Source organism: Apiotrichum porosum, assembly GCF_003942205.1.
Source record: "Apiotrichum porosum strain DSM 27194 chromosome Unknown scaffold_3, whole genome shotgun sequence".
Classification (NCBI taxonomy): domain Eukaryota; kingdom Fungi; phylum Basidiomycota; class Tremellomycetes; order Trichosporonales; family Trichosporonaceae; genus Apiotrichum; species Apiotrichum porosum.
This window is the reverse complement of record NW_021167110.1, coordinates 2,250,305-2,272,528: the sequence shown is the minus strand read 5'-3', so window position 1 is coordinate 2,272,528 and position 22,224 is coordinate 2,250,305. Positions and strand designations below refer to the sequence as shown.

The following is a 22,224-nucleotide window of genomic DNA, read 5'->3' as shown; positions in this document are numbered from 1 at the left end:
TGTACATCCCATCGCGACTGTTGTACAACCTGTAAGCTACAAAGGGGATTTCCGCGTCAATCCGGGCTGCTGCCTCAGTGGTGGTGCGTGACCACCGACGGCATGTGGTGGTGGTGCGTGGCCATGTGGTGGTGGTGTGCGTGCGTACCCATGTGGTTGTGGCTGTGGTGGTGCTTGTGGTGGTGTCCGGCCGTGTGCGCCGCCTCTGGCATGGTCACGGCGTATGGCGGGGGGTTGGGGTTGTGGCCCATGGACTGGGACAGCGACAGCGACGGTGCGGCCTGGCGCATGGACATGGACGCGCCGGACCGACGGACCTGTGGAGATATGTTAGTGGCGGCAAAACTTGGATGTTGGAGAGAGAGAGAGAGACTTACGGCACAGGTGATGAGGCTGATGAAGAACAGGAGACCGCCGATGACGGCGACAATGATCCACACAGTGGGTGGGCCGCTGCTCCCGCTGCTGTTGCCATAGTAGACGAGGCGGCGGAGGTTGCCTGCATGTTGGTCGATGGGTGCGGCCGAGACCGAAAGTGCACAAGCGAGGACGGCGAGGGTGGAGGCTAGTGTTGAAGTCATGCTGTGGGGGACGGTTGTGAGGGAGGTGGTTGTGGACATGAACACACCAACCTGTCCATCCCTTTTAAGCATCTCGCGTCTGTCACGACGACAGGCCATGTCCGATGAGGCTGCACTCGTGCACAGGTTGCACGTCTCTCTCCTTGTACCTTGTACATCATCCAGAGTGTGTGATATGACAAAGACGTACCAAAGGTCATACCGCCACGCTTGATGCAATACCAAATGCCAAGACGAACAGCTGTGCGTGCCTATGTTTGGTCCCTATGATGTCAACAGCCTCCGAGCCGACCGTGCCGACCAACGTACTCTCCTTTGATCTCGGTTTTGAGGGAATTATCAATTCGATCCCGCTCTCGCTCCATGACTTCATGAATCAGACTGGTCAATTGACATTGCAGAGGGTGAGAAACGGGTGCTGCAGCTGCTGCTGGTGGGTCTGGTGACAGTGAAGATACTGATGGTGATGCATACAGGGGAGAATCGATACACGGCTGCAAAGCTATTAATGTCCAGTGGCCCCAACCCCGCTCGCTCATCCTATGTTAAAACGACGACTATATTAGAGGGAGAAGCCAGCGCGTCGAGACGAGCGCCGTGCCTTGACGTTGCTGCTTGACTGGCTGGACGCAAGCGCCTGGTGCACGAGCGCCAGCTCGCCGCCGGGACAGTCTGGCTCCAGACACCTGCAGACGACAAAGTTGTCGCGCGCAAGCTCGCCTCCGGGGCAGTGCGAGTCGAGGCAGGAGCAGAGCGACGAGGCGACGTGTGGCAGCTGTCGTGGGATGTTGATTGGGAGCGCGCGAGATGACATCAGAGGGCTCCTGTGGACAGTGGGAACTGCGGATGAGGGCGAGCGGTCGCGTGATGGGCCTGCGGGGTAGGCGGCGCGGACTGGGGGTGGCGCTGATGCAGCGATGCTTGTGTTGGGGTCCTCTGTCGACTGGTCGACAGTGGCTATCCAGTCGGCGCAGCGCTGGACCGAGCGGTGCCATTGGGCAATGGCCGTAAACTTCTGGCGGTCGGTCTCAGCGCAGCCACAGTGGCTGGTGTAACGCGCGTGTCGGCTTCCATGGTGCCGAACCGAGATGGTGGTGGGCTGCTGGTGGCTGCTTGCGGCGTTGCTGGCCCCCGACACGGCCTCCCAGTATGGAGGTGGGGCCGCAGGTGGGATGAGGTTGTTTGGTTCAGCGGCGACGTGGGAGCCGTTCACTGAAGTACAGCGTCCGGGCACGTAGACGTGGTACGCGCAGCATGGGTCGAGTGTGTTCTGCAGCATGTTAGGACAATGGTTCGCTCTGGCGCGTATTACGCTTGACCCACCATCTTGAAGGGTGGTATGGGAGTGGTGGAGTAAGGGTAAGGTCGTGACGTGGGTGGAGTATAGGGCAGAGCCTCAGAGCTGCGATCAAACGAGACAAAATATATGGGTGATGGGAAAACGAGTGGCAACGGACAAGGCCGGTTATATACATGAGACACGGCCTGTGATCGCTCCACTGATGTGGTGGGCCATATTCCTGGAAAACATCGCGAACACGATGACGAGGAGGGCCAAGCAGACGCCACCGGGGCAACATTGGCAGCCACTGGACCATACCCCAGGTATACCCAGGTGGCCAGGTGGACGCACCCCCACGCCCACACCTGAAATCTCAGGCTGCATGCGCCGGGGCGCTGACACCCGGCGGCAACGGTTCACCGCAACTCCCTGCCCCGATAGGGCCGGCACGCGTTGACGTTGAACTGACGAGTAGGATTATTTCCTCACGTCCGTCACCTGGCCCCGGAGGTGCCGTGCCGAGCGCGACAGTGGCGTACAGTGGCTATCGGGATGTTGGCCGGCGTAGCGATGCGAGCGCGACATGCGCAGATTGGGAGCGTGTCCCCCCGTTGTTTCCAAGTGCCGGCCGTCCATCCACACCCACACCCACCAACATAATGCGATAGTGCCTGCCCATCTGCAGATCCAGTGCCCAACGCCGCGTTACGTCTTTGTTTCGCGCCAGGCCGCGTTTTGGAACCCGCGGATACGCCCGGAATGCATCGCGATGTCAGCGGCTGACCTCACCGTTGGCCGTTGGTCGGCTAGAATCCCAGCCCCCACACACCCGGGCCGCCGCCGCCGGCAAGCGTGTGGGTGTATGTGTCGTGTCGTGTCGTGTCGCCGAGTCGCATTGACCTCGCTGTGAGCGAGCTCGCACCCTCGGCGACCCTACAGAGCGTGGGCCTCGGCCGCGGCGGTGGTGACTGCAATGTCCTCGCCAAGGACGAAAGACGGTTTAGTGTCACGCCACTTGCTACATGACGGCCGAGTGGACGGTGCCAAGGCTCGGTGTCGGCGTCATGACCTGACGCCGAGCCATCGGACGTGACCGACAGCGTGGTCGGTGGTATCGAGGTATGCGTTCTATGCGAGAGTGCAAGTGCTGTATGCGTCCTAGCCGACGCACGCGACATGCCAAGAACAGATATCCTGTACCAAGCAGGGGGGCAGTACCACAGGCACGTCAGCCACTCGAGCAACCTTCACGTATACCAAATACCAACAAACCCAAGACTGTGGGTGTTGCGGGGTCTCCCAAGCGTACAGCCAGAGAGACAGAGAGACAGACAGACCACAAGAGTGCCTGTAGATCAGTCAGTGACGCAAGAGTGCGTATGTCTTGGAGAGCTAGTTTGCAACATGCCTCCGTACCTCCTCCGACGCTGTCCGATAGCCACGGACGCGGGGGCCAGCACAGGTGGCAGTGCCCGTGACTGAGCGATTTCGGTTTGGCTGTAGACATATATATCACCATGCGCGCAATCTACTGCCACCCAATCACCTCTGCACACAACCAGGACACCCCCGTCCAGCTACTCTCCTCTACATCACTACTCTTCGTACATTATCCACACTGAGCCCACTCCCGCTTCAGGCCTCACCACCCCACCCAGCTCTGTCATGGTTCAACGGTCCTCCTCGGCCTATATCACACACAACACCATCCGAGCTCCAAGCTAGCACAACTACCACCACTACCACCACCCAACCAACTCGTACTCGCATGCCGTCGTTCACGCTTGTTACTGTGAGTACACCTTGTGGCCCGTCGCCGAACACCACACTGACGCTGCAGCCCAAGCGTCCTTCTATCCGCAAGGGCAAGAGGGCCGTGCCACTCCCAGCCTACACCATCTATGCCCAGGTGGACGAGACCGTCGTCGCTGCCGAGCCCATCCCGGTCGGCCACGACGTTGCGCCGCGCTACGCCGACGCCCAAGTCGACGTCGAGTCGCCCCCACCCTACGCCGCCGAGCACGACCTGCCCCCTTACGAGCCTCTTGCACCTTCGCTCGAGCGTCTCGACATCTACCGCTGCGGCGGCGAGGTCTGCCCCGCCTGCTCTGCGGGCACCCACTGTGTCCGCCACCCGCACGTCGGTTACCCCGAGGAGATGATTGCCCGCTGCCCGTCGCTCGCCCACTTTGGCACGGCATGAGCCGCCGACTCGACTCAAAACGTGTACCGACTCGATCTCGTGTATCCTACCATCATAATTGCCTCTCGTTGTCTGTACCATAGTGTTGTTTCCTTGGGATGAATCATAATGTTCTGCGTCTCCACCACACTTGCACACTTGCACGCTGCATCGACTTTCCGAACCGCATGGGCATCGACTTGAAACCAGGACTCGTGTCATAAGTCTCAAAAGGGTTGTGTCCTTCGTCCTGAGCAATGCCGCAACACAATCCAGGGCACCGTTGCTCAAGCCACCACACGTCCACCACGCCTTCGCTCGGCTTGTCGGCTTGACCGGCTGCGTCTCTGTGCCAAGGCCGCCGGTAGGAGGTACACACCAAGCTGCCGATGTTGCCCAACTTCATCAACCATCAGTTGCACTCGAACTGGAGCTGCAGAGAACTTGCCATACGAGCAAGAACAAGCCGCCACGAACAGGCCCCACCATCGCCACTCGGCACCGACGCTGGCCACCAGATACGAGCTGACCGTTCAGCAGCCCAGAGCGGCACGATTGGCTGGCTGTGACCGGTGGACCTGTCCTGCTCCGGCCGGCGGCATCTCATCTCCAGGGCACCAATGTCATGGCGACGGGTCCACTGCCGACGGTACCCGAGGCGGCGTCGACGCCGACGTCAGGGAGAGGGTGACATCAGAGACAAGACAACAAGTTTGGCTGTGTGGATGGTGGTTCCTAGGTTTGCTCTCTCTCTGTCGTGTGGCGCTCCGTGGGGGGTGGGCAGAAGAAGAACGAAAAGTGACCGCCTACCGCCTACCGCTCTCTGCCGGCAGTCAGCAGATCCAGCTGGCCCATTGCCGCACAATGTCATGTTCCGGGTATGTGTTCCTTTGTCCGTCTCTGTCTCGTCTCGTGCCCGTGTTCTCTGCGTGCATGCCCGAGGAGCCCCGGTCGCGTCGGATGCATCTTATCTCGTATGCGCGATTTGTGTGTTTGGACGCAACGACAAGCGCACCATGAACGTGCTTGTCTCTGAATATCAGTGTCCCCCCCCCCCCCCCCCCTGTGTCGGCGTGATGGAGCCCGTGGTCCGTGGTCCCGTGGCATGGAGATCCGGCGTCTATAGCAGTGGCAGTGCCCGCGCGTTATTTCGCCGACACGCCCTCTCGTCCTTGCTTCCTGGCACACGGCCATCTCGGCCGAGAGTGGACGATGTGGACGTCCTGCTGCGCACGATATGGGGTGCATGATTGGTATTATCCAGCGATGCCAAGGCGCAGATACCCGCTGCATGTGCAGTCTCTCTCCCCCCGACACGGAGAGGTGCAGGGCGGGGTCCCAAGGGTTTGGTCGGCAGTTGATGGGTGGAAGCGACGGTACCGACCGCCAAGCATCAGAGTTCCTGGTTCCTGTAGATCACCTGGGCACAGCAATCAATCCCCGACGTCACCCGAATCTCTTGGTCAGGTCATCGTCGCATGCACAGTGTTGCACAGTCGCACATGGATAAGGGTATACCCCGGGGTACAGCCATGTTCTGGGGTGCAACAGGACATATAAGGAGTCGCCCATGTGGTCGTCTGGAAGGCCCAACAACCAACACAACCCACCTGTCCCTCACACACACACACACACACACATACACCTTTGTGTTGCTCATTCCATCGCGGCACAACTTTACTCCCCTTACGCAAGCCACACACCCCCACTACCCCACACACACCCACAATCATGGCCGGCACTACCTGGAACCTTGTGAGTCACTTCTAGATCACCTCCGAGCGACATGCACTAACCCGATATCTCAGATCTGCTCATCCAAGTCCAAGTCCAGGGCCAGGGCCACCACCACCGGCCCGACTGGCACCCTCCAGCGCGACACCACCTCGTCCACCGTCGCCTCTGGCTATAGCACCACGTCGTCCATGTCCTCAAGCTCGGCGTCGACCTCGTCCCACATGCACCTCCCGCGATACACCCGCTCCCCAACATACGGCGAGATGAAGCTGCCCCGCACTGTCAACCCCAAGGACGCCGCCACTGCCGCCGACCTCCAGCGCACGGCCACGGACATGAGCATCCTGCCACCCTCGTACGCCGAGGCCGAGAAGAAGCCGTCGACCAAGGAGCGCGTCCAGGCCATCCGTGACTGGATGTGCCCATTCTCAAAGACGCACCCGGGCACGTTCTTCGGCCCCATCCCGGACCGCGGGGCCAAGATTGACAACATGGCCGCGGCGCAGGCGCCAGGTTTCTGGTCGTCCTAAGCAAGTGCAATCAAGTCTGAAGTGTACCGTAACCTTGCCGTTTTGTATTATAAGTGAACATGTATCCGTATGCCCTTGCAACGCCGCCTCAGAGCTGCATGTCTCATTCTATATTTGGCCCGGGGTGTTGACGTGGTCGTCCTTAGAATAGGTCATCCTTGCCACCCCGCATACGGGGTTGCTGAAAATGAACATTATAGCCGTACACCCACTTGGAGTGCTCAGAGTCACCTCCCACCTCAAGAGCCGCCAAAACAACCACAACCACCCCAGACCCCACCCGCCGGCCCGCAGCAGTGGACATCGATAGCCGGGCAATAGGCGTCTGATTGCCACCCGTCCCGACCCGTTCACTCTGGTCGTCCAATCGCGCCGTCCGCAAGATCCGTGATGATGTCGTCGCTGCCAAGGCGCAAGCCCAAGACCACCCATATCAGCTGACAAGGTGACGCACGGGGGCATGGCGTAGCCAAACAGAGCAGTGCCGGCGGTATCGGTGTTGGGTTTGAGTCGGCGGTCCAACCACCCCTAAGGGACGATGGAAGGCTTCTAGACGACCGAGCCGAGCGCCAAGGCGACAAGGCGACGGCGAGCTGTTCCTGGGTCGGTCGTCATGCCGTTGTGCGACAGCGCGATTTTGGGGTGTGATACGAGTCGTATTTGCAGTGCGTGCGCTGACGGGCTCCGGAACATGCTTATCCGCGGGTTACTTGCAGTGTTTGCTGTGTCGCGTGAATAACACTGAACCCCCGCCGTGGCCGTGGCACTTGAAAGGCACCACCGGTCATGGCGTTCCTGTGACTGCCCGCCGCCGAAGTAGAGGGCATTTTGGTGGGATTGGGTGGGTAGCATGAGCAACTCGTCGGTGTAAGCCAATGCCTGCACCCACAGACTCTTGTTGCCAGTCAGTTGCCACTTAATAGCCTGACACCACTCCACTTCTGTACGCCACCCTTCCACGGCTACGGTACTCGCAGCAGCACCCCTTTCATACGACATACCCACCCAGTCGACCAGTATGGGTCCCGAAGAGGGACTCCCGCAATGGCGGTTCCCAACAGACCAAGCGCCATCGCCAACCATCACCGCATCTCGAGCCTCACTAGCACTATCGCTATCGCTGGACCCGCCGCGTCTCTCACTGCCGCGGCTCAGCAGTCCCATATTCAGCCACGACTTCCTCTTCGAAACGTGGGGCATGGGGACACCAGAACAAGAACATGAACAAGAAGGGGAAGGAGAACAAGAAACAGAAGCACCACTCCCAGCAGTGTCGATATTGCGTAACCCGTGGCAACCGCCCCGGTCCTCTCCCGCAGAGCTCCCGACCCAGCCACAACGCCCAGCACACTCTGCCCAGTTACGCTCGACTCCACCAAACCGCCCTTGCGCAATTGGCGCGGTGCTCAACCACCTCACGGCCGCTGTCAAGAGCAGGCAACTGCGCGAACGCATCGCGCGGCTGACAAGGGCTCGTGCCAGAGGTTCGGCACCTCCTCCGACGCCCACACCACCCCCGCGGGCCCCCCAGGCCCCCCATACCGAAGCGCCACCGCCAGACTATGCCACAGACGTGGCGCACGGGGAGCTCCTCCTCCAGATCGAGGATATGGTGGTTGTGGCCCCGCCGGTGTATGCGCGCCGCGAGGACCCGCCAGCGTATCCGGTTCGGGAGGAACCGGCACCGCGAGCGCGCGTCCACTCGTCGCCTCAAGCTGGGGTTGGCGGACAGCACGCTAGCACCACCACCACCAGCGAGAGGATGTTCCAAACGGCCACTGCCGCCGGGGGGGTTCACCAATCGGCCACACCGGACATGCACCAATGGTTGCAGGAGAGGTACCCCGGTGTCGCGCAGCGATGGCGCGAGTGTACGGGGCCATACACCATCGGGCGGTGGCTGCACGACACGCACCCCGTCGTCGCGCGGCATTGGGCCGAGCACGAGGCCATCGCCCTCCGCATCAACGCCGAGGCGGTGGGCATGGCGGCCTTTGGGCGTGCGCCTGTCCCGCCCCTGTGCGCGTCCTGTTCACAGAGTCCTCTGCCTGGTCCATCGCGCTTGGCGGCGTGTGCCTAAGGTGAACACCTACGCCGGCGAGTCCGGAAGCGACCCCGGGACGATGATATAGAGTATAGAGTGGCCAGTGAAGCGTTCTGAACTCCCGGAAGTAAACAAGGTATCGCCTCTACTGTGAACAACCTGGGACTGGAGTGAATTGTGAATGTTGTATACCACGTGTATTATCCATCTTTCTGAACAAACGGTGCCACATGGACCCTGTTTGCCAATGTATTCCTTGCTGTAAGATATACCGTGCATGAGACGATCGTTACTCTGACAAACGTCAGTGTATCATTTTACAAGTACATTCGTGCCGAGGCTGGCAGCTGGGGGATGTGATGGGTGTTCTCAACAGCGTGCAGAGCGTTCCCACAGCATTCAAGGGCGGCGGTCCGTGCCGCCACAGTCCCCGCCACATCTGTGGTGATCGTCTGTCACAAACGCAGTATGCCGGCAACTGATCTGCCTCAGGGTCGCTATACTGCGTTCTCCATCCCTCTGCAAAACATACAACGGTTTCTCGACCGGGCTCCCCTCGAAGCACGAAGACCCCGGGCCATCTCGTTTGCTGGGACCGCGCCGGAGCGCGCGTTATCCGGGGCTAGGAGAACCAAGTATGGGGGCGCCATTGCGAGTGTTGACTGTTCTGCACAACGCATACTGTGTTGTCGCCCGCCCCCCCCCCCCCCCCCCCCCCGCGCACACCGCCAACTGCGTTCCTTAGGCGGGCACTGACAATGCCATGCCACCCAAGTGCACGACGAGCACCGCTCTGGCTGTGGTTGGCATCTAGGTGCGGCCTGGGTCAGTACTCGGTGATCGGTACAAGTCTGGGCGGAATGTTGCCGATGACGTCGTCGGGAATGCCGATGGACAGAGGCCATCGCGACAAACACCTTTTAGCAACACCTCCCACACTCCCATCCACTCACCCATGCATACATCGTCTCACAACACACTCACGCCCACCAGCACTCCCATGCCCACACCAGTGCGCAGTCGTGGGCCCAGACAGTGGTACTTTGCGCGCAGGCGGAGGACACGTGTGCCCACTGCCCCTCGTCCCTCCTCCACGCACGCGGTGGCCAGATCGCGAAGGGCTCTCGAGGCAGTGCAAGTTTCAGCAAACATCGCATTGCTCGAATGACCGCGTCCTCTGAGCCAAAGCGATGGTCTGAAGGCAACACTGTGAGCTGTGATACTGATCGGTGCATCGCCGGGGTCCATACATAGACACACAGATGCATGGGCCGTGGCATGCATGGCTACATTGGCTGCATGGCACCGACGTCTGCCCCGCCATCGCGATCATCGACTGTGCACGGATCGTTTCGACTCTGGGGCCTCGACATTGCTGTGCCCGCGCCACCACACCCAGACACCCGTTTGGGTGCCCCTTACCATCTCATCTATCATCGCTCTGTCTCTCTCTCTGTCTCTCTTGATATCTTTCGCCTCCTACATCCCACGCCCGTGTCCGACACCCCTCACCGCCAAGACTTGTGCCAGGCCGCCGCCTCCTACCCACACCCCTCGGCGTCTACGTCGACGGACACGACCTCGCCCCGGATATCCTTCACACAACCCTATTCCTGGACGTCAGCGGCACACTGCACTGCGGCAGGAGACATGTCCACGTCCACGTCCACGACCATGACCATGACCACGACCACGTCCCGCCGGCACACCCTCCGTGTGCTCTCCCCAGCGCTGGCGTTGGCGCTGCTGGCCGCCGTCACCGCTGCGCCTGTCCACCCGGCACCGAGGGACAGTGCCAACACGACCAGTATCAGCACGGGCTTGTCGTCGCCCAGCAGCGCTTCCCCGCCGACGACCGCCACAGCCTCCGTCTCTGCGGCCGCGGCTGCTTCCAGCACTGACAGCAGCTCGGGCGGGATGAGCATGTCCACCATGGTGGGCGTGTTCGTGCCCGTCTTTTGTGGCCTGATCATCTTCTGCTTTGCCCTGTACTGTGTAAGTTGCCCTTCCGTCCTTGAACCTTTGTCCCCGGTCTTTGTTCGCTGACTTTTGTTTTCCCAGCTGGGATGGGGCGCTGGCCGCAAATACCGCTATCGCCTGAACGACATGTATCGAAACCGGCATTCCACCTCGGCATCTCCCGGCGCCAGTGGCTCAAGTACACCATCCACAGCTGCGGCCGCGGGCGGCGCAGCGACCGGCGCGGGAGGCAGGCGGACACGCCGGGCGCGCGGCGACGCCCCTCGCCGCACCGAGAGCGGCCGCTCCGTCCGCACGTTGCCAGTGTACACCAAAGAGGCGGGCGACGAGGAGACCGTGTTGCTGAGGTATGTCGCGTGAAGGTGGTGGCACTGGCTGTCTCTCCCATCTCTCGTCTGTGCTGTGGGAGAGAGAAGCAAGCAAAGCCCTGGCCCTGACCTGAACATTGGTGGTGGCTGACCAGAGTCCCAGACGCGACCCGAGCGCCCGCCGCCGCGCCGAGGACCGCGACAGCGACTCGGACAGCTTCGCCTCGGGCGACGAGGAGGGGATCCACCTCATGCCGACGCTCATGGAGGGCGACGAGACGTCCACGTCGCTGCGCACCGTGCCGTCCAACCTCGCGCCGCTCACCGTCAACGGGAGCACTGCGACCCTCGGCCACGCCCACGCCCACGGCTACGGCCACGCGCACCGCCCGTCCGAGGCGGACATTACAGACTTGACAGGCATGCCGGGGCTCGCGCTCGCCGAGCGCGCGTGGGACGAGCCGCCGTACTTTGAGCCCGACTTCAACGTGTACCTCGGCGACCCGCAGGCGCACCCGCCCAGCTGGGACACGGTGCAGAACGAGGTCAGGCGCGACGGCGCGGCGCGCAGTATGGATGTGGCGCGCGGTGTGATCGGGGGCGGCGGTGACAGCGGGGTGGCTGTTGTTGTCCCCGAGGCGAGCGCAGCTGTTGTCCCCGAGACGGTGGCAGCGAGCGCAGAGCCAGGAGCAGAGCCAACAGCGGAGTCAACAGCAGAGGCAACGGCAGAGCCAGCAGCAGAGCCAGCAGCACAGTCAGCAGCAGAGCCAGCAGCAGAACCACCCTCGACCGTCCCAGCCGCACCGGGGCCAGACGTCGAGCTCATGGACTTGGCAGCGGAGCCAGCCGTGGTGCTCATGGACATGCTTCCATCACCCGCGACACCTGTTGCCCCTGTCGAGACCGGAGCTGAGGCCGAGGCCGAGGCGCAAGCTCCCGCCGAGACCGGATCAACCAGTGCGACAGCGACACCCGTGTCGTCGTCCACAGCGTCAGCACCCTCCCCAACGACGCCCTAAACGGACGACCTGCCCGCCCACTATAACCCAAACCACCCACACCAAAAAGGACACATTGCACGAGACGCAACGACCACTGACACGACTCCCCACCCCAGACAACACCCACGGCACCACACCACCATCTTATCTTAGTAGACCCCAGCAGCAGCAGCAGCGCAGCCGCCGCCACCATCTCCCCCATGTGAAATTAGAAAAAAAACATGTAGACCATAAAGCCAAACCATGAACCATGGACCATGCATGAGGGCCGAGCCCGGGCCTTGGAGAAATCAGGAGAGAGAGAAATATGTTACTGGCGTTATAGTCCGTGTCATGCTACAGAGAGAGAGAGTGTGTGTGGGGGTGGGGGTGGAGCTCATTAGGAGAGAGAAAGTGTCCGTGGGGTGTGTTTGTGGATGTTGGTGCTTGTTGAGTTTGACCGGGGCGGGCCCAGTCTATGCGATGAAGCCGCTGCTCGGGCGCCTGCTGACGGACGAACGGCGGGTGCCGGTGACGGCGGCGGCGGCGGGCTTGGAGGGCGACGCGTACGTGCTGGTACGACGGCGTTCCTCCGCCATGGACGCACGGCGGTCGCGGTCGCGGTCACGCTCGCCGGCGGCGGTGGTACCTGCGGTACCGCTACCACCGCGCGAGGGAGTGGTCGGGAGCGCCGCCGTGGTCTTGGGCGGCGACGTGACGCTGCGGCGCCAGTCCTCGGTCCGCTTTGCGCGGTCGTCCGACGTCGACACCCTCGCTCCGCCGCCTCCGGCCGTGTCGCCGCGCTCGGCCTTGGGTGCGCGCTCCGCCTCGCGGCGCCGCTGTTCCTCGCGCTCCTCGCGCTTGCGCTTCTCCCACTGCTCCTTGGCCGACTCGAGCGCCTGTTCCTCCTTGTACGGGCCCGAGACGCGGTCCTGCATGCGCGCGAGCATCTCGCGGTGGCGGTCGGCGAGCTCGTCCGTCGTCATTAAGCGCGACGTGCGGCGCTCGCGCTCATAGTGCGCGCTGCTGCGGCGACGGGCGGGCGGGCTGAGCGGAACCTGCGGTTCGTTCGAGAACGTGCGGGCCAGGTGCTGGCCGTACTCGTGGCCTGGGGTCAAGGCGTCGGGGTTACGCGCATACATGCTCGTCGAGCGTTCGTGCCGTTGAGCAATGGCGCGCTGGACGCTTTCCGAGACGACCGAGTATCGGGGCTGAACGGGAGCGGCAGAGGGAGCAGTGGTGATGGTGCGCGAGGCGACGTATTCGTCCCATTCGGAGCGGGGCCTTTGGTCCATGGACGAGCGGTCAATGAGGGGTTCCGTGCTGGCAGTGGGACGGCTGCCCGCAGACGAGGTGCGTGCGACAGGGTCCGCGGCCATGAGCTGACGCGACCCAAGCGAGTCGCGGCGCAGACGTTCGTCAAGGAGCACACTGCCGGAACCAGAGGGGCTGCGAATGTGCTGCGACGCCGACGACGGGTCGAGGAGGCGGCCGGAAGTGGCCGAGTTGTTGCGGCTGTGCATGATGATGCCAGACGCCGGGCTGGCGGTACGCTCGAGCACGGCGGTCCCCGAGAGGGATTCAGAGGGAGTCGTCGCGGAAGACCTGAGAGCGTCCATGGACGAGCGGACGCTCTGGCGAGCGCGACGGACTTCGGCAAGGAGCATGAGCTTTTGTTCCAACTCGGGGTCCACTGGTGTGGCCGGAGTCGAGGGGCTGGCGGAGGTGTTCTTTTCGTCGGCATAGCCCATCTCCTCGAGAAGCGACAGACGGCGAGGCTCGACAAGTTGAGAGTTGCGGGGCGGTGACTCGCCCGACGCGAGCATCTCTTTGTGGCCGCTGCCGCCACTTCCACTGCCCACCAGTGTGTAAGTGGAAGAAGGAATGAGTCCGCGGGAAAGGACACCGGGGCTGCTTTCGCCATGCTTGCCCTCCCACTCTGCGAGCTCGGCGTCGACGTTCTTAAAGTTTTCAGCCGCCTTGTCGATTTGCTCGGCCTCGATACGGGCCTCTTCCTCCTCCTTGATGTGCCGGCGGCGCTTCTTGAGGTGCTCGAGGATCTTGAACTGGATGGCGGCGGCGATAATGGCAGCAGCAGCGACAACACCCAGCTCGACTTGCATGTTTTGCGTGAGCGGAAACTTGCCGCCATTGAGGCTGGGGAAGATGGTCCCGTATCCGAGGTTGTAGATGTAAAACTGGGGGTGTGAGCTTATCGTACCGAGTCCTCCTAGCTTACCTCTTTCAGCCCTGCACGCGTAAAGCAGTCGACGCCAAGCGTAAACGCCGTGGCACCGATCCAGGCGCTGCTGATGAGTAGGACGGTTTCATGGCACTTGGGCACCAGCGTAAGGAGAAAGGCAATGACGGTCAAGCCGCCCACAATGCCCCACCTGCCACCAACGCTTTGGCCAACGAGACCGCCCTTGCGCAGTGCGAGGAGGAACCAGCCAAACGCGAACCCTCCGGCCGCGCCGACCCAGTACTTTGTGAACGTGTAGAAGAAGATTCCAAGCGCCGCACCGATGAGCGTCGCAATCGCGGTTGCGAGGAGGTACAGGCCGCGCAGTGCGTTGGACGGTGCCACGGGCGATGGCGGTGAGAGGGCGGGAGTCACTCTGCGCGTGGCGTCAGCATTGCAGTACGTACGTAGAGCACCTAGCACAAGAGCCAGGGTCGCAATGGCAATTGTCCAAAGGAGCGGCGTGCACGGGCCCGAACAATGGAGACGCCATGCTTTTGCGTTGTGCGCCGGGTCGTGGAGCTCCGACACCGATACAGTACACACTGAACGCCTCGACGCCTCGTCGTTGCGCAGCCGGCTGCAGAAGGAAACTCACCCAAACGACAGGATGCAAACCATACAGAACAGGCCAAAACTGTACCCGGACACAATCGCGAGCGCAGACCACCGGTTGCGGCCCCCGAGCGTGGCCACCGGGATGCCGGTGATGATGAGCAGTGCGCCGCCGACACCGTATGCAGCGTCCAGCTTGGGCGAAAAGGGCAGGTACGACATGGTGTCGTTCCACACCACCGTCGTGTTGCCGCCCACAGTGCTGTTTGTGCCTGCCGTGCCGTTTGTCTCGGTTCCGTTGGTGGTGACGGCCCCGTTCGGGCTCACGGTAGTAGTGTTTGCGGTGGTGCTGGCTGTTGCCGTGGCATTGTTGGCGAGCGTGAGCGTGAGGACAAACGTCGCTGTGGAGGTGGTGCTTGGTCCGGCACTGAGGGACGTAATGGTCGTCACCACGACGTTGGAGGCGAGCGCCGAGGTAGACGCCGAAGCTGAGCCTGAGGCTCCGCTAGACGCAGCCTGCGAGGACGCCGAGGCGCTGTTGGTGCTGTTGTCCTGTGCGAGGGCAGCGCCCGCCAGCAGAGCCCCGAGGGTCCAGCGAGTGAGTGCGGCGAGGCGCATGGTGCGGTGCTTGCCGGTGGAGTGTTAAGAGGACGAGGTGTATAGCAGAGAGGCAAAGCTGTTCGTGTATGCGAGCGATGTCCAGTTTGCTCTTGGGCGGTTTGGGCAGACGTCGAGCGCACAGCCCACAGCTATCGCCCCAGTGGAGGAGCCGGAGGAGGTCGTGTGGGAAAGGGAGGACCGAGTGCGCAACAAGGGATGCGAGAAGGGATGTGCAGGGGAAAGGAAGTGCGTGCGAGCTGGCAACGTCGGTGGGCCCGGTGGCCGGTGGGTGGATACCGTGCGTGCGTGCGGCCAGCGCAGCTCGGTGCTGTGCAATGGGTGGCGCGCCGGAGAAAGGTGGGGGAGGGGATGGGATGGGATAGGAAGGACGACAATGGAGAATGCGAATGGAGAATGCGATGGAGAGAGAAGGAGACGACAAGGTAGTAGGAGTTGTGTATCGATATCACGGATGCAGTGACAGCCCCGTCGCCGTCGTTTGCCAGCAGCGATAGTGCTGGAATGCGTACATGGATGGGCCGGTTGCCAGCGGGGGTGGCTAGTCGCTGTTTCCTCGTCGTCGTCGTCGTTGCGTCTCATCCCGCGCCATCTCTTCCTTCCACATTGTGAGCCAGGGCCCCAGCCCCGTCCATCCAATGCAAATATCAGGCCCAACAGGCTTTCCCCTGCCGCCCCCCTTTGTCGAGCAACAGCACTCTGGCAAAAGCAGTGTCACTACCACAGGGTCTTTTCTTGCATGCACATGCATGTTGTCGCCCACCCCATTCATAACTAGCACCTTGCATGCATCCCGAACACACGCACTGCAGTGTAGTGTACCACAGATCGCTCCCACGCTAGACCCCCCCGGGAGTGGGCGATTGTACCCCGCCACCGCCACCGCATGCAGAGACCAAAGGAAGAATGCCAGAGCTGCCCCCCCCCCCTCTCCCCGCAAAACACGCCGCCGAACGCCAAAAGTCAGGCGCGACCATTTCATCGCAACCTCCCCTCCCTGTCTCCGTCGTCGTCGTACATACCCCGACGAGATCCCATCCGTCCGTGCCTGCCAACCCCGGAGAGACACGAGGACCGTACACATATGCAATCGCATGTAAACATTGCTCTGCCGTCTTCTTCTCTGTGTGTGTCTCTCTTCGTTTATATACAGTAATACAGTCATGCACAGCGCATGTGATGCACATCACGTCATAGGGGGCTTGGTGGGGAGCGAGCGGCCTAGTCCAGGAAGGCCGGGAGAGGGGGGGCGGGCAGGAGCAAGGGGAGCTATAAATGACCGATCAAGGGTTTAGTTGCGAGTTGGGTTTGGGTCTCACTGCGGTGCGGGGGCTTCGGGACCACCTGGTGGCCCCCCACCGCTGTCGCCGCCGCTGCTGCTGCCGGGCTCTTGGCCTGCCGGTTCGTCGTCCATCCGCGGCATCATCGCGGACCGGCGTTTCTTCCATTGCTTACCCCGTCAGCAAAGGAGGCAGTCATTCACAGCATGAGGTCAACTTACAGCATGGTCCAGCGTTGTAAAGTCGTCAACGTTCTGGGCGATTTCAACGAGCTAAACAAACAATCGTCAGCCAGCCTTCGTTCGGGTCCCTTTTCGCAATTTGTCAACCGACGGCAGGAGGCCTGGCCACCACCGCCGCGTCTGTGGGAACCCGGCAAGTGGGAACACAACAACCGTCTCCAGCCATCCGATACCGGAGGCATGCATCATCACTCACATAGTCACCCAGCCTGTACAGCTCGCGGTCACGCCGTCCCTCGGCGGTGCCTGCAGTCTTGAATGCGCGGATCTGGGAAAGAACAAAGGTTGGCCCCTCTGCTTGTAAACAACGGGTGTGTGTCACTTACCTTGAGTCCAGAGGAAGGGTTGAGAGCAAAGTTGCGAGCCAGGTCGTCAATGTGGATGGTCTGGGCAGTGTCAGCTACGTCTCCAATTTCAATGTCTCCCCCTTCACTTGTCCAATCCGACCACATTCACAACCTACATTCTTCGATGACCAGTGAGGGAACCGCGCCCAAAAGTACGCCAAGGGCTTGACTCTGGCCGGGTCAGCTCTGTCACGCACCTCCTACCCACTCGTGCTTGACCATCTGGCCACCCCGCTCGCTGAAGATCTGAATCATGTCAGCTAGAGCACAGACTGGACTGTATGTTGTTTAGCCTACCGGAAACATGGACGTGCGGTCGGCAACAAAACAGATCTGGTATTGTCAGCATAAACAAGCATCAGTCGACGCCAGTGCGCGCTCACCTGGTACCTGGCCCCGCCGCCAAGTACGCCGAGCTCGACGAGCTTGCTCTCGAGCCACATCCAGTGGGTCTGGCTCCACACCACAATGTCATAGTGGGGGTAGACACTGTGAGTTAGTTGACTATGCAACGCCTCTTCCAACTCACCGGTGGAGGAAGTCGTTCAAGCCCGGACGCGCACATTCCAAGGGTGGCAGCGCGCCGTCCAGGAGCGGGCGCGTGTCCGCAATCGCTGAGAGTTAGCAGTCGATCAATGCTCCTCCTAACCCACTATAATCAAGGTCGAGGACCAGGAGGCGTTTACCAGGACGCGGCTCGTTCATGACCTGACCGTTCAGCTCTGGCCGCCTTTGCCTTCCCCGAAAACCTACCGTGATCTCCCTCTTCCTGATAATCTGCTCCACCCGCCTCACGTTCCTCGGGTCCAGCGCAGGCGGCAACGCGTTACTCGCGCCAAGGTCCCTTCCCCTGGTCGGGTACGCGAGGTCCCACTCGTCGAGCGGTGGCGGGCCCTCGCGCTCCTTGAAGCGCAGGTGCTCGGGCGTGCCGACCAGCGTAAACTTGGCGCCGTCCTTGAGCCCCAGCGTGCCGATACGCTGCCCGTCCGAGTCGGTAGAGAGCTTGCCACGGCCCAGACCGAGAATCTTCTGCGCGTCGGGAGGCACCGACGTGAGGGATTCGATTTGCGAGCGCAGGTCAAAGACGCTGATGTTTGTCAGTTGCGCGCGCCCGTGTAAGGTTGGCGTGGGGCCCAACTTACAGGTCACTAGTGCTCACGCGCACGTCGTACGCCTTGCCAGACCACTTGAAGGTCATGTTGAGCCATTCTTCAGCCGAGGGAAGGGGCGGTGCGGCGGCGGTCGGTAGATCAACCATGGTCGTTTCAGGAGACGCGTCCTCGGCCTCGGTGTCAGGGACGACGAGGGCAGTGGGAGAGACGGCGTCCGTGGTGGGTGGTGCAGACGGAGAGGCCGCAGTCGACGTTTCGGTGACAGATGGCATCGCGGCGACAGTGGGTGGGGTGGACGGCTCGGTCGTGCGCTGGCCGTCCGCGGCGGGCGGAGGCTGCGCCATGGTGGCAAAAAACGCGTGCGGGGAGGGGAGGGGAGTTGGAGGTGAACACTGGAAAGGGAGTGAGAGGGAAGGGCGAGGGGCTGGTGGGGCAACCGAGGATAGTGTGTTGCACAAGCGTTCTAGCGGCCGTGTGTCGTGTTGATGAGAAGGTGGGTGATGGTGATAAGCAAGAGAGGAGAAGGTTGATTCAATCGACAACACGCGAGTAGAGCCAAACCCGTCATCCGCCAGGAAATGCTTCCGTCTGTTGTTGGGGACCCCGCGTGATTAGGCTTTTGATTTGGATTTTGGATTACAGTTCATAATGCTCGAACATACGATTCATAAGTGACACCAGAGCAGTTGGGCTTGGGAAGCGACCAGCTCTCGCTGGCTCTGCTCTCGACAGACATACGGGGAAACGCACATCGCCAGCAGGCAACCTCGGGTCGCTACGAGGTGGGAGTCATGCCAGCAGCAAGTTGACAGCTGGATAACATCAGCCCTGACCTCAAGTCAAGGCCCCTACCGCAGCTCTGGCGTCCCGGCTGCAAGTCCTGCCATGCAGGTGTCCCCAAGTCCAGTCCCCAATGGTGGGGCGCGACCGGTGACCTTGATACACCACGATGTCCGGAAATAGTGCCCAGGCCTGTGCTTGACCGTGGGCTATGTGCCACTTTCAACGCAAAAGATGGTTCTGACCAGTGAACGGAAATGTGGCTTTGTGAGCTCACCTGTACTGGATAGGGTCTGCTGGTTAATGCGCCTTATGGCTCTCAATTCCCGGCCTGGCAGTCATCCATCTCATGAGCTGTTGGGCGACGAGAAACATCGTCCACTTCGAGCTCGTGCTCGTCAACTGCTCAGCATCAAGACACCGTTGGTGAAACGGTATCATGCGTCGTTGCCAAGCGCAGACTCGACGCGGCAGGGGTTCGACTCCCTTACGGTGTAGATCTACAGCTCCAACATGGAGTTGAGCATCCTCTTTTGAGGTTTTGGTGGGTTGGGAGGAAGGACGAGGACCAGGGCAGGGCAGGGAGAATGTGACGCCCCTCAAGGGACGGTTGTGCAGGATTGGGCTACGGTGGAGACTTGTGGGTCTAGCTGCATAGGCTAGAGTATCATTGTTGACGGGGGGAGTGATGACTGGGCTTGTACTCGTGAACGACGGTGAATGGGACAAGACAAATGAGAGGAAGTGTTGTTCCGGTTCATCGGCAATCGGAGGGCCGAGTGTATTTGGAACCAAACAAAGAAAAATGATCACGTGACTTGGGTTTTCCGCTTGGCGGCGTGCACCCAAACCCGTCGCGCTGTTCGTGGGGTCGTTCCATGTTTGCACTATCCCTCACCTAGTTACACGCATTGCGCGCCATCTTGTTAGCTAACTCGGCATCGCCACTTACTGCGCAACTTTCAGGGGCACATGCTGGGCATCCGGCATTGGCTTGTCAATATCCGAGCAGCGCGTAGCGTTGGACCATGTCGATGTTTCTTGGACCATCTCGGCATCGCTTGGCAGCGGCGACGGCCGCCTGCAAAGCCCTGCACTTGCCCATACCAAAGCCTCCACTTGCACGAATCCAAACCCGGTAATCGCTTTCCACGAGCCTTGCTCTATGAGCACCTGGAGAACGGCGCCTGTTACGGATGCCGAGCTACATCTACTCGTGTTGTCATCATGTGCTCAACACGCGTCGCTAGCTCTGAATTCACTCTCGTTGTTGGCATTGGCACCCGGTTTCCGCTTACCTGCTTAAGCGTGTAGCGCGCACTCTCACCCTTGACCTCTGCTGTTGACATCGTCCCGTTTACCTCTTAAGCAGCTCGTCGCCAAGCGGAGGACGATAAGCTCAACGCCCCACAACATGCTGTTCAGACACGTTCTTGTCCTACTAACTGCCACCCTCGCGCTGGCGGCACCCACTCCGTCCGAGTCCCAGGACCTCGATGACCGCGGGCTCCTTGATGGTCTCTTTTCAGGTATCCTCGGCGACCTCTTCGCCTTCAACACGCCCGGTGCACGCCCGCCGACCAAGTTCAGCCTCTTCGCCAATGCCCAGATCAAGCAGAACGGCAAGACCTTCAACGTCAAGGGCGGCAAGTGGCTTGGCCTGAACAGCTTCTTCGACATTCCCTTTGCGGAGCCGCGTGAGTAGCGGGTGTGGTGGATGTGGCACTTGGCCTGAAACGGTGCTGACGTGGTAGCCACCGGCGCGAACCGTTTCAAGCCCCCCGTGCCCAAGACCTACACTGGGGACATTGACGGCCTTCTCCTCCCCAAGGCATGCCTGCAGCCCAACCTCCCCCTCGACGGTCTGCTGGGACAGTCTGAGGACTGCCTCAAGCTCAATGTGTTGACCCCGGACGGTGTGGCGGGCACCGACGCCAAGCTTCCGGTCCTCGTTTGGGTGTGAGTGCTCTCTCCACATGCAGTCCACTGTGCTGACGTACAGTTATGGCGGTGCATTCGTCGGCGGTGCTGGTGCCATGTACACCCTGCCGTTCCTCCCCAAGCGCGCGATCAACAATGGCAAGCCGTTCATCCTCGTCACGTTCAACTACCGCGTTGGCATCCTCGGTTTCCCCATGGGCCGCGAGATGGCCGCTGCCGGCGCGGGCAACCTCGGTCTCCGTGACCAAAAGGCGGCGCTCGAGTGGGTCCAGGCCAACATTGCGTCGTTTGGCGGCGACCCGGACAAGGTCACGGTCTTTGGCGAGTCGGCGGGTGCCATCTCCATCGCGCTGCACATGCTCGACCCAGACCAGAAGCTGTTCCGCGGCGCCATCATGGAGTCGGGCGCGCCGGCCACTCTGCCTATGGGCCCCACTGCCACGACGTGGCAGTCGGCGTACGACGCGGTCCTGAAGAAGACTGGATGCGCGGGCAAGAGCGATTCGGTCGCGTGTCTCCGCACTGTGGATGGCCGCAAGCTCATTGACGCGTCCACGGACACGACCGCCATTGGCTTCCTGCTTGGCGAGCTCCTCCCGTAAGTTCAGGTCCTTGGCATTGTCCCTGCGCATTGCAACTAATTCGCCAGCTTCCCGTGGGCCCCAAGCATTGACGGTGACGTCGTCAAGGACTCGCCATACAACCTCATCCGTGACGGCAAGATTTCAAACGTGCCGTTCATCACGGGCAACAACAAGGACGAGTGGGTGTACCGAATACCCTCCACTTCACTGACAACCCAGGGCCACGCTCTTTGTTCCGCGTAAGATGGGCCGGGGTATGTCGCTCGACCAGTTTATCAACTTGGCGTACCCCGCAAAGCTTCCCGCCGCCGCGCTGGCCAAGATCAAGCAGTTCTACCCAGACGTCCCGGCCCTGGGCTGCCCCTTTGACACGGGCCGCAACACGTTCTGGCTGAGCAGCGTGTACAAGCAGGCCGCCGCCATTGTGACTGACGGCGTGTTCCACGCGCGCCGCCGCTGGTTCCTGCGCAACGCCAACACGCACGGCCAGACCCGCTCGTGGACGTACCATTTCACGGCCCCCATCCCGATCCTGCCGGGCAACTATGGCGTCGCGCACGCCACTGAGATTCTGTCCGTGTTCGGCCTCGTCTCCCCCCTGCTCCCTGTCGGCTGGTCGGCCCGCGACGAGACGCTCTCGCACAACATCATGGACTACTGGGTCAACTTTGCGTACAACCTCGACCCGAACGGGCCCGGGCTCCCGGGATGGCCTGCACATGAGTTCCCAGCCAACAAGAATGCCCTCCAGTTCCACCCGGGCAACATCACGGTGATCCAGGACGACTTCCGCGAGGACCGTATTGCAGTCTTCAACGACCCCGTCATCGCGCCCCAGATCTTCGCGTAGGCGGGGGCTGGGGACATGCTCGTGGCGGGACGTCATGCTGTCTTCCCTC

The 22,224-nt window shown here is 61.4% G+C and overlaps 9 protein-coding genes and 1 non-coding gene across 10 annotated transcripts; 6 read left to right on the top strand and 4 right to left on the bottom strand.

Annotated features, from left to right (window-relative positions):
- Positions 1-74: 74 nt before the first annotated feature.
- On the bottom strand, positions 75-581 carry EHS24_006430 (uncharacterized protein; the record flags this gene model as incomplete). The annotated part of the gene is made up of 2 exons (XM_028621888.1): positions 75-317; positions 378-581. 2 exons carry the CDS (start codon positions 579-581, stop codon positions 75-77), a joined length of 447 nt encoding a protein of 148 aa, XP_028478340.1.
- Positions 582-1,143: 562 nt separating this feature from the next.
- On the bottom strand, positions 1,144-1,907 carry EHS24_006429 (uncharacterized protein; the record flags this gene model as incomplete). The annotated part of the gene is made up of 2 exons (XM_028621887.1): positions 1,144-1,851; positions 1,905-1,907. 2 exons carry the CDS (start codon positions 1,905-1,907, stop codon positions 1,144-1,146), a joined length of 711 nt encoding a protein of 236 aa, XP_028478339.1.
- A 1,724-nt stretch (positions 1,908-3,631) lies between these two features.
- On the top strand, positions 3,632-4,066 carry EHS24_006428 (uncharacterized protein; the record flags this gene model as incomplete). The annotated part of the gene is made up of 2 exons (XM_028621886.1): positions 3,632-3,655; positions 3,704-4,066. 2 exons carry the CDS (start codon positions 3,632-3,634, stop codon positions 4,064-4,066), a joined length of 387 nt encoding a protein of 128 aa, XP_028478338.1.
- Positions 4,067-5,776: 1,710 nt separating this feature from the next.
- EHS24_006427 (uncharacterized protein) lies at positions 5,777-6,312 on the top strand (the record flags this gene model as incomplete). The annotated part of the gene is made up of 2 exons (XM_028621885.1): positions 5,777-5,800; positions 5,854-6,312. 2 exons carry the CDS (start codon positions 5,777-5,779, stop codon positions 6,310-6,312), a joined length of 483 nt encoding a protein of 160 aa, XP_028478337.1.
- A 1,018-nt stretch (positions 6,313-7,330) lies between these two features.
- On the top strand, positions 7,331-8,392 carry EHS24_006426 (uncharacterized protein; the record flags this gene model as incomplete). Its single annotated transcript, XM_028621884.1, has 1 exon — positions 7,331-8,392. One exon carries the CDS (start codon positions 7,331-7,333, stop codon positions 8,390-8,392), a length of 1,062 nt encoding a protein of 353 aa, XP_028478336.1.
- A 1,638-nt stretch (positions 8,393-10,030) lies between these two features.
- Positions 10,031-11,663, top strand: EHS24_006425 (uncharacterized protein; the record flags this gene model as incomplete). Its single annotated transcript, XM_028621883.1, has 3 exons — positions 10,031-10,351; positions 10,418-10,683; positions 10,808-11,663. The coding sequence occupies 3 exons, from the start codon at positions 10,031-10,033 to the stop codon at positions 11,661-11,663; spliced, it is 1,443 nt and encodes a 480-aa protein (XP_028478335.1).
- A 437-nt stretch (positions 11,664-12,100) lies between these two features.
- EHS24_006424 (uncharacterized protein) lies at positions 12,101-15,039 on the bottom strand (the record flags this gene model as incomplete). The annotated part of the gene is made up of 3 exons (XM_028621882.1): positions 12,101-13,822; positions 13,864-14,242; positions 14,465-15,039. The coding sequence occupies 3 exons, from the start codon at positions 15,037-15,039 to the stop codon at positions 12,101-12,103; spliced, it is 2,676 nt and encodes an 891-aa protein (XP_028478334.1).
- Positions 15,040-16,354: 1,315 nt separating this feature from the next.
- Positions 16,355-18,364, bottom strand: EHS24_006423 (uncharacterized protein; the record flags this gene model as incomplete). The annotated part of the gene is made up of 12 exons (XM_028621881.1): positions 16,355-16,489; positions 16,541-16,591; positions 16,758-16,829; positions 16,888-16,947; positions 17,025-17,079; positions 17,117-17,154; positions 17,206-17,241; positions 17,292-17,397; positions 17,438-17,522; positions 17,562-17,616; positions 17,662-17,995; positions 18,051-18,364. The coding sequence occupies 12 exons, from the start codon at positions 18,362-18,364 to the stop codon at positions 16,355-16,357; spliced, it is 1,341 nt and encodes a 446-aa protein (XP_028478333.1).
- Positions 18,365-19,217: 853 nt separating this feature from the next.
- Positions 19,218-19,297, top strand: EHS24_006422. Its single transcript has one exon. It is a non-coding gene; the product is annotated as a tRNA-Gly (tRNA).
- Positions 19,298-20,214: 917 nt separating this feature from the next.
- Positions 20,215-22,175, top strand: EHS24_006421 (uncharacterized protein; the record flags this gene model as incomplete). Its single annotated transcript, XM_028621880.1, has 5 exons — positions 20,215-20,497; positions 20,555-20,759; positions 20,803-21,339; positions 21,391-21,504; positions 21,545-22,175. 5 exons carry the CDS (start codon positions 20,215-20,217, stop codon positions 22,173-22,175), a joined length of 1,770 nt encoding a protein of 589 aa, XP_028478332.1.
- Between the last annotated feature and the right edge of the window lie 49 nt (positions 22,176-22,224).